A 10160-nucleotide genomic window follows, 5' to 3' on the forward strand; every position below is an offset into this window, starting at 1 on the left:
CGAAAGAACAATTACATCCCCTGTTGTCACTTCATCAAGCAGGAGGAGCTCCCCAGAGTCTGGAGTGCCACAGATCTGAAAGACTCTGTTATGGAAGCGGGGACAAAGTGTCTTCGTGGGCAATTCCAGACCTCTCTGGAAATCATCGAATGGAAGGCCAAAAACGGTGGGGATTTGCTGGCGCTTCACTGAGCTGAGTCAGCTCTCTACAGACTCAAAGGACTGCGAAACTAAGTCAAGAGAAAAGGAAAGGAGCAGAGCAGCCCAGAGGCTGATTGCACTGGCGGCCTGCGAAGACACACTTACCCCATTTCTGTTTCACTGCTCTACATTTCCCCGCACTGGGAGATCACAACCGGCAGCTTGGGTTTGTTGTTTGGACCCGTCGGCACATGCTGAGGACAGACAAACGTATAGCGTTAAACCTCATAAAAGCTCGGCAAATCCCGCGAGTGACAGGTACTCCAAGACCGGCTGAGAGAGAGATGCCTACAGCATCAGGAACCGGGAAATCCAGACACAGCTCCGAGTCACACAGAAGCACCATCACGCATTTGGGCAACGGACCCAGCCATAAGCTGCTGCACTCTCTCTGCGGGCAGAGGTTTGGGATACAGACCAGACCCCGATCCCTCCAAGGGGAGGGAAGGCACAGAGCTAAAGCCAGAGAGCTCCTCCTGAGATACAGCAGGCATCACGTCGCTTGAGGCTGCTCTGGCCTAAAGCTTGAAAGTTACTAATTACAGCTGCAACACGCGAAGCAAACTTGCCTTTGTACGGCCTTTGCGGAATCCAAACACCAGACAGTCCCACAGCAACCCTCATTCTGAACCTCTCCTTCTGCTGGACTCAGCTGCTCCTTTCTGAGTCTCTTACTTATTTCCCTCAACTCGCCCCTCGCTGCAGTGACGCACAAGGCAGGCACACCGCAACCCTGCCATCGGTGCTCCTGGCAAAGAGGGTCAGCAACACGTGCATCACACCGCGCCGTACCCTTCCTTGCACGGGACCTTTTCTCAACACCGGACGGGGGTCAGCTCTGTGCTCGCCCCGCTTCCCAGACCGAGGGTGGAGGCCCTTGCGCACATTAGCCAGGCGCGGGCCAGGGAGTTAAGTTTCGCCCGTCTCGATCTCACCGCTGTTTGTTACATCTCCTCATCTACTCAGACACCCAGTCACGACGCTGGAAGCCCTTCAGGAGATGACTTTCATTTTTCTTATCAAACACGCTGATCACGGATCAGCAGAACTGATCATTCAGCATCCACGGAATAATCCCGGGCAACGGCACAGAAGTGATCTGCTTCACACCCTCGTCTGGGTTGCTGACGGAACAGCTTTTCAATTCAGCTTCCCCAACAAATGCAAAGCGTCGCACATAAAGCCACAGGAACACAATCCCCGCTCAAAGACCAACCAGCAACCACGACAGCACAGCATTTCTAAAGTCAATCTATAGGATAGCATTTGCCTCAACGCCTTTCCTGCCATTTTATAACAACGACAACCAGTAATACCAGTTATCAACGCTGCTGTTCCCTGGTACCCTCTAAACAGACAGCGGCAGAGAACAGAACCACCCTTGTCAATCCTCTGTACCACTTGCCCAAGGGGACGTTCGCGGAGAAATGGGCAAATTCAACTTACTTCCATTTTTCTCATGACCAACAGCCCATCGACGATTTTACCTAGAATGAGAAAATTCTTCCATCTCAATACGGCCGGATTTACCTTTGCTCCCCGCCACTCATCACAGGTACATGCACTTTTGGTCCCGCTGGAAAGTCTGGTGCAGTGTAAAGCTACTGGCCACGTCAGGGCTGGCTTCCGAGCTCTAAACGGGCAAAGGAAACGATCCCTCTTAAAACGTGCTCCACAAGCGAGGGGCGAAGAACAAGCAGTCCCCGGCTGTTTCTTCGAGCAGCTGCGCCACAGGCAGTGTCTCTCAGCCGGGACGCCAGGCTGCCGCTGCCGGTACTCACCGAACACGACGGGTTTCCCATCCAACCAGTCACATTTGGAGCACGTAACGAAAAACTGACAGCCGTTGGTACTGGGACCACTGTTTGCCTGGGGGGAGAATGGCAAAATACCAACAGTGTACAATCAAAGACTTGCCAAAACCGAAGGCAGACGCGCCTCACGTAGGAAAAAGCTGTTGCTCTAGACCCAGCCTAGCTTCTTTTTAGCTTGTGGCTACACAAACCACGGGCAGCAGATACGCATCCGCAGGAGAGCACCCCGGGCTGGGACGCGGCACGCCACCCAGTCTGGTCATGCCGCTCTCACCAACTTCCCACCGTACTTCTACGCAGGCACGTTCAGCACAAGATCGCGCTGAAATCTGGGCTCTAGGGCACGCTCCTGAAAAAAGGCCAAACTTTTTGGTGGCGAGTCCTTCCTGGCTGCAGTATTGTCCCGGGGAAAACTGAAGAGACAGAAACCAGGGCAGAAAAAAAAAAGCAGCTTTCTGCTAGTTGGAAGGTTTCCTCAGGACAAACCAACCCAAACATGTCTGTTCTGACGACCAGGATGAGAAAGGCAACGATCCCAGCGGCACAGGGCTCACGGAACAGCGCGATGCGGACGGCAAATTGAATTCACACCTGAGCGCAGCACCCGGAGCGTGCGCGCTCTGCTAAGAACACGGCTCTGCCACGCTTAAGTCCATTCCGGTTTTTCAAAGCTCTTTGGACACCCAGGAGATACTAAAGCCCGTTTCTGGGCCGGCAAGTGAACTGGGCACGTTTTGCAGCTGCAGGGCTGCACGGGACACAGTCCCGTGGCAGTTTTACTTATCGCTAGCCAGCTGCGGAAGGACCCAGCTGGGAGGGACCACGGCTTGGCCCGGCAGAGCGACTCCGGAGCCACGCCGCTTTCACACAAAGCTGCCGAGACCAGCGCGGGATCCCTCGTCCCACGCCACGGCACACTGCTCGCTTAGCTGTGTCGTGACACCTCTTTCTGGGCCGTGCTTGGAACGGGAGGAGTAACTAATGCACATGGCGAATGCTCTAAGCAAGTGCTTTAAGGGCAGGGCAGCTGAAAGAGCTGGGCGAGAAGCAGCTGCGGACAGGAACGCTGCAGCACCGGCTCCGCTTGCTGTCTGTGGCCAAAGTCAGGGTACTGTTCCTACCAGGCAACGGGCAACGCTTGCAGTTTTTCCTACAGCGTGGAACAGGAAGCCTATGTTAGCAAAGGCACCCTGGGAACGCTGCTACGGCTTCGGAACGCCCCACCTCTTTGCCTCCCCCTTGCTGAGGTCAGTGCTCGGTAACAGCATCGGGGAGGAAGAAAACCCCACCGCTTGCCACCCTACACAAACCGCAAGAGCCACCAAGCTCTTCTCAAAGCTCATCGAGCAAAGCCTGCCCCAGCCCTCCAACGGGGGAAAAGAAAGGATGCTGCAGGATCATCATCGGGACTTCGCTGTTCCTCCACGCATTAACCCACGAGCAGCCTTCTGACGAGCACTTACACAGCCGGTCTTTCAGCCCTTGGGTCCAGCGGTGGAGATGTCTGTTGCCTGGCAAATACCCGATACACCCAGGAAAAGGGCACAGAGAAAGTACCTAAAGCTTTTCCGTCTTACAACGGCAGTGTTTTCTACTCACCATAGAGAGCAGCCCAGGAGCAGAGTGTTTCAGCTTGAAGTTTTCGTCGGCAAAAGGACCCCTGTATATACTGGCTACTCCGGTGCCGTCTCCCTGGGTGACAGAGGTGCCCCGTCAGCCTCAGCGCTTGTTCTGAGCCAGCGCTACCCAACGGTTCAGTTTATTAAAACACAAATTTAAAAGCCCCACGCAAAAGGACAGGGCTCAACTCTGCCCCAAATGGATGCTCCCCTGCCCTCCATACGCACCAGGAGCCAACACATTCAATGTCTGGTGCAAGCCCTAATGCTTGAGCAGCTCCAGGGGAAGGAATAAAGCCCGCGGGGGCATCGCAGCAGCATCGCAATTAGCGACCACCTAAAGTCTGCTGCGGCTGAGCCGCCCGCCGTGCGGTCACTCCCCTCAGTGACTTTCAGACAACCAAGTTTTAGGAAGTTTGGATTAAAAAACCTTCATCACGCCCCCTCACGTTTTGAAACACTTCCAGAAATGAAATCATTTTACTGGGTCCTAGGACAGCCAAGAGACCCCACGGTCCTCCAGCCTTCCCCACACACTCTGCTTCTCCCCAACTCAGAGCACGACCACCACTGCCGGCACAAACTCTGTCCTCTTTTGGCACAATTCACTGACAAAATTGCACAGAAACGATCTCTTGCACCACATGCTTCTCGGTTCTCTACTTAAGGTCTCTCTCCGCAAAGCAAACTCGCAGGGTTTCTTGTTCGGGGGGACAGGAGAAGGCGGGGAAGGACAACAGGGTAAAAAAAAAAAAATCTTTGCCAATTTGAAAAGCCTCGAGCTGTACTGCCACGGGGCTTTTTAGAGAGGAACTCTTTGGGGGAGGAGAGGGTATGTGCACACAAGACTCACGATTCCTTTCCAAGTACATTACAGCCTGCTGCAGTGAGATGGCAGCAAAGCTACAAGGAAACCTCCAGTGACTACTGGGTACCTCAAAAGAGAGCCAACAGATCCCCCAAATCAGCACGCACCCTTGGAAACAGTGCCTATTACACCACGCAGGAGAAGCCCCAAAGGAATACAGAGGTACATACGTTTACAAAGTCACCTCCTTGGATCATGAAATCCTTTATTACCCTAAACAAGGAAAAGAATACTTAGTTCTCAGCAGACAAATGCCTCAAGAAGAATACTACGTGGTAAAAAGGAGTTTGGCCTCGCAGCAGCACCACGGAAGTTATCAGGGCCTACGAACGCTACAGTCTCAAGTCTACCACAAATATTAACTACTGGTTGCTATCAGGTGATTTGGGAGCCACTGCTCTTCGACCAGGGACAGCGATTAGGTGACAGATGCCAGAAAATGATCTCTGACCTGGCCCACCAGGAACGGGGGATCCCTCCCAGTGACCCCAGCGTACACGTCTGACAGCGCCCCCAAATCCCCCACAGCTACAGAAGGACAATTAGCTGCCACCCACAAAGGCCTCCCAGACCAGTAACGCCTTGAAGGCGCGTCTCAAAACCCCAGCTGGCTCAGGCTGCTATTTAGGTGCCTGAACAAAAGCAGGGGAATTACCTGTGGAAAGTGCTTCCTTTATAACCCACAGGGACACCATCTTTCCTGCAAGGAAATAAACAGGAACATCACTGCGACTCACTGGACAGCCCACGCAAAACCCTCCCAGGGATCCGGAGCCCCAAAGGGCTGCCCTGTACCTCAGCAGCTGCCTTGATACACAACCAAGCGCTGCAGCCTGGCTCTCAGCTGGTGCTCTCGGAGGCACAGGGAAACCTCCGGTGGGCCCTGCACATGAACTGACGTCGTTCCCTACAACCTCCACACCATCACCTTGACGGGATCCCGCGGCAAGCTGCAGCACGGGCGGCTGCGAGTTGCAGACAGGCCGTTCTAGAGCGACCTGAGCACGAACACAGTCATGCCCAAATGGCAAAGTCTGCCACCTCCGCGACTCACCGATGAGCCCGGCACAACTTCATCCCAGCAGGTTTCTCTCCCTCTTTCCTTTTGTACTGGGACAGTGAGAGAAAATCCCAAGTGACCCTTCTTCCTACTTGCCCAGCCCTCTTCCTCGCAGTAGCCTACTTAAAAAGACCCACTAGAACCCACTCACCTGAATTCCCCCGTACAAAACTGCCTGGAAAACAAAAAAGAGAGCAGAGCGTGAGGCACATCCGTCGGCCCGTGGCAAAATAACCGGGCGGCGAGGAGAGCCCTACCGTGACCTTAAGGCAGCCCCCTTCATAGATGCACCGGGCCTATCGGAAGCTCCACCGAGGGAGCAGAGAGGGACCGGAGGCCTTCACCTTCCAGCCAGACGGGCTCCCCCGGGGATCAGCATGCTGCACCGTCACATCTCTCTGGCAACGCAGAGAGGAGCAAAGCAGGTGCAGCAGTTCGCGGGGGCAGGCAGTCGCTCTGCCACCAGAGACGTTCCTGCACCGAAAACCCTTCGCAGGCCGGCTCCAGGCTGAGCCGCAGGAACGCCGGCCGCTCCTCACCTGAAGTTCTCCGCCGTTTTGGGGACAACGTTGGCGAACAGCTCCATCTTCATGCGGCCGACCTCCTGGGCAAGACGGCGGCCACATGAGCCTTCTGGGCCCCACTCGCACCCACCGGCCTCCCCACCGCTGCACCCAGGCAACTCCCGCCAAGTCAGCCTCCTGCTGCAACCCCAGCCCTGCAAGCCCCCTCCCGATGCAGCCCTGCACCTCCACACCCCTCCCCCGCAGCACTGCCCCAAGCCCCTGCCCACGCGCCCCTGCAACCCCACAGCCCCCGCTGAACCCCGACGCGCCCCTCCAACCACTTGCGCCCCTCACAGCCCCACGACGGACCCTGCGACCGCCCCCTCCCAGCGCACCCCCACCCTTGCGCTCCTACACTCCCCACGAGACCCAACAGCCCCCCCCGCACCCCGGCCAACCCCCTCCCGCACCACCAACAAAAAGACCCCGCCCTGCACCCCTGGCCGCTCCCCTCCCCTCCCCAACAAGCCCCCCCCGCCCTCCCGCTGCACCCCCGCAACACCCCACCGCACCCCCGCCGGCCCCTCCCGCTGCACCCGCGGCCCCCGGCCCCGCCGCGCGGCTCCCGAGAGCCCCAGGGGCCGGGGCCGGGGCCGGGGCGGCGGCGCCCTCGCCCACCTGCCCGCCGATGGCGACATCGAAGAAGACCACGGGGTTGTTGGGGTTGGACGCCAGCACCGCCATCGCGGCCGCCTCTCCCGGCAGCGGCCGCGGCAGCGGGAGGCGGGGCGCGCACGCGCCTTCCCTCGGCTGCCCTCCCTGCCTGCCGGCGGGCAGCGGCGGGGGCTGGCGGCCCCGCAGCCGGGGCTCTGTGGCCCCGGCCCGCCCCGGAGTCGACCCGCCAGGCCGGGCGGCGCCGGGAGGGTGCCAGGGGCCTGCGGAGGGCTTGAGGAGATTGGCGTTCCCCTGGGCTTTGTCCCTCGTGGGCAGCTCTCGGCTCCCTTCTTGGCAGGGCCGGGCTGCTGCCCTCTGGCCCTTGGCGCCGGCCCCGCCGGGGGAGACCCCAGCCTGCTGCCTCCAGGATGGCTCCTGCCCCCGGGGCTTTCCTGGGCAGCTTGGCAGGGCCGGGCTTCAGCAGGGGGCAGGGCCTGGCCTTCAAGCACGTCTCCTCCTGCCTTAGTGCGGGCCTGCTGCAGCGCAGAGGGTAGACAGGCCAGCTCCAGTGCCCCACGGGAGACTTCAGGGAGCGCTGGCGAGCGGCACTGCTGCGGCCATCACCAGATTGAGGATTTGGGGCTACTGCTTAGCGACCCCCTTGCTCTTCCCACCTTGCCTTGAAGAGCAAGAATTCTAATTGGCGAATAGCAGTAGGAGAGACGAATGATTATGCTGGGAAAGTAAGTCTCAAAGGGAATAAATGATCAAATACGAAATACAATCTCTATTGCCAATGCTGCTAGCACGCCCCTGTAAAATCCCAGACCGAAGGTCTTCATTAACCAATGCTCTGTTCGTGGTTAGAAACAAGGACAGTCTGTTGTAGTCCAAGATGTCTGCCAGACAGGATTTATTACGGTACCCGCTGTGTGTAATCCTTGAATCATGACCAAAGCAGCTGCGAGCCAAGGACGTGTTCCCTGACCATCCGCAGTCAATTCGAGGAGCGGTCGAGACCTCCGACTCACGGGCCACCTGCCCAAATGATAGCCCCTACTCAAAGGGGAACAATGGACAGAGGCTGTGCGCTAATTTGCATCAGAAGCGAGGAAAGAAGAACCAGTCATCGAGAGGAAGAGAATGAATATGCATTGTATAAGCTAAATACGTATGAATTGAATATAGAAATACTCGTTGGTTGCAGTGTGCAGGCGGACATCCTTGGGAAGGATCCCGTGTCCCCGGTGCGCAGTGTTAATAAAGGACGTCCCTACTTCTCTAACTGGGTGCAGAGAATGAATCTGAGAAAACTCAACAACAACTCAGCGTTATCAAGCGGGGATTCTTTATGACGGCGCCGGGCAGCACGGGGGATAGCTCCTTCCATCCGTGCTCCAACGGGCCAGCAAAACACATCAGTTCCTATACACAAAAATCATACCCCTCCGTCAGATTCCCTGAGAAGGGCAGTCTGATGGTGATGAGTTCCCAGCGTTCCTAGTCTTCCTCACCTGTCCACCAGTTGAATCCTTCTTCTTGAGCACAAACCTGGGCCCCTTCTCTGATGCAACCTGTTGTAACAATCAGTCCTGTACTAGAGGCGTCTCCTTGATGTCTGGAGCTTTGTCTACTTAAGGTCTGGCAAGATGTCAGCTATTTATCAGCTTTGCTCAGCAAACAGCTAAAACCATCCTTGCAGGGGAAGAAAAACTCAGGAGAAATGCAAGTAAAGTTTTTCGGTATCTTAGTCAGGGATTGTCAGGGGTTTAACTCTTCCAAGAAGTTTTTCTGACCGCTGCAGATTTGCAACAGCACCTCTGGGGAGAAGGGCTTGACATGCACCCAGGCGACCGTGAAAGTCATTGTGCGGCCCTTGACCAAAGGCAAGGCCTTGGGCTTGTTGCTGGAGAACATCAGCATCCCGGCGCGCCCAGGAAGGAGAGGGGCCTTGAGGTGCTCTGTGGATACGACGGGGACCCTGACTAAGGATTACCTTCTCTGTTAACCACCTGGATATTGGGGAGGAACCCACTCTTGGAGAGTTTTCCGAGGAGCCTAAGTGGAGGGGGAGCTGCTGATCTGCTGGCGGGCAAGGCTTCTGTACGGGGTCCTGGGGCGCTTCGGAGGTGCCCGCGGAGGACGTGCAGCGTGATCCAGACCCCGACGGGACTCCCTCTGCACTCTGCTGTCCCCGTGGGCCCCGCTGGCTCCCCGCCGCGTCTCCCGCGGGGGAAGAGCCCTTGCGTGCACACCAGGAACATCTAAGGCTTTGCCCCAGGGTGACTCCACCCGGGACCCTCTTTCGTTTCCTGAGTGCCCGCTCCCAGCCCATCCCCATCCTCTGTCTCCACCAGACTCTGACAAGGGGCCCCAATCCAGACTTCAGCCTCGGACAGAGCACTCGCCGCTCACCCCCTCGAGCCCACGGGGAACGCAAGAAAAGCACCAGGCCCCTTGAGGGTGCCCTTCCTTGCGCCTCTTCTTAAGCCCGCCCTCGAAGGAGGCGTCCAACCCTAAGGCAGTGCCCAGAACAGATCCCTTTTGACTGCAGACGGGCTGCCGGGGGTAGCTCTGACACACCAGTGCCCCTTGCCTCTCCCTGCTCGCGGGGATGGCAACGCCCCCAGAGACCCAGCAGGAGCATCGACACCGTTCGAGGCCGTCTGCCCCCAAGCCCAACGGGACGGAGCGGAAACGAAGGAAGAGCGACAGCAGGGAACTGCAGCCTCCGGCAGCCTTCAGCAGAGGTGGCTCCAGGGCAGCAGCCAGGGGGTTGTGGGTGCTCCAGAAGGAAGCCCGAGCGGTCCGGGCTGTCCCAAACGGCACGTCATGGTGACTGGGTTGCCCCGACAGGTACACGGAGGAGTCGTGAAAGGCACAGCAAAGGAGACGGGGTGCAGGAGAAAGTGCAGCAAGGGAGATGGGGTGCAGGAGAAAGCACACGGCGGGGCCTGGAGATGCAGCCAAAGGCACAGCAAGGAGTTGGGGGAGCCCGAAAGGCACACCGCGGGGCCTTGGGCTGCTCAGAAAGGCGTCCTTAGGGGCTTTATCGTCCTGAATGGCAGTGCAATTGCCGTGGAGATCACTGAAATTCACACCTGGGGGGCTGGGGCACCCTGAAAAGCACAGCCGCGGGCGGCAGGAGCAGCTAAAGGCTAAGTGAGACGTGCAGGGGAAGCCCAAAAAGCCGAGCAAGGGTCTCGGAGCAGCCCAAAATGTACCCTGGTGGCCTGGGGTAGCCCTCTGGCAGACAGACAGAAGGCTCTACGGTGTACCAAAGGGCACACCCACACACCCAGGGGTTTTGGGCGCACAGAAAGGCACGTTGAGGGGCGCGGGGAGACCCAGCATCACACCCAGGGGTGCAGCGTGTGCCCAAATCCATGCGCAGGGGGGCTGGGCACACCAGTCGCTTCCCCTTGGCCCCGTGGGCTG

At 57.8% G+C, this 10160-nt stretch overlaps 1 protein-coding gene across 1 annotated transcript; it reads right to left on the reverse strand.

Annotated features, from left to right (window-relative positions):
- Positions 1 to 304: 304 nt before the first annotated feature.
- On the reverse strand, positions 305 to 6812 carry LOC147414019 (peptidyl-prolyl cis-trans isomerase H-like). The gene is made up of 9 exons (XM_086476237.1): positions 6747 to 6812; positions 6102 to 6166; positions 5714 to 5737; positions 5158 to 5202; positions 4673 to 4715; positions 3615 to 3707; positions 1983 to 2070; positions 1648 to 1688; positions 305 to 395 (listed from the first exon to the last, which is right to left on the reverse strand). Exons 1-9 carry the CDS (start codon positions 6810 to 6812, stop codon positions 327 to 329), a joined length of 534 nt encoding a protein of 177 aa, XP_086332363.1. The 3' UTR covers positions 305 to 326.
- Between the last annotated feature and the right edge of the window lie 3348 nt (positions 6813 to 10160).

Source organism: Leptosomus discolor, chromosome 20 (genome assembly GCF_034619465.1).
Source record: "Leptosomus discolor isolate bLepDis1 chromosome 20, bLepDis1.hap2, whole genome shotgun sequence".
Classification (NCBI taxonomy): Eukaryota; Metazoa; Chordata; class Aves; order Leptosomiformes; family Leptosomidae; genus Leptosomus; species Leptosomus discolor.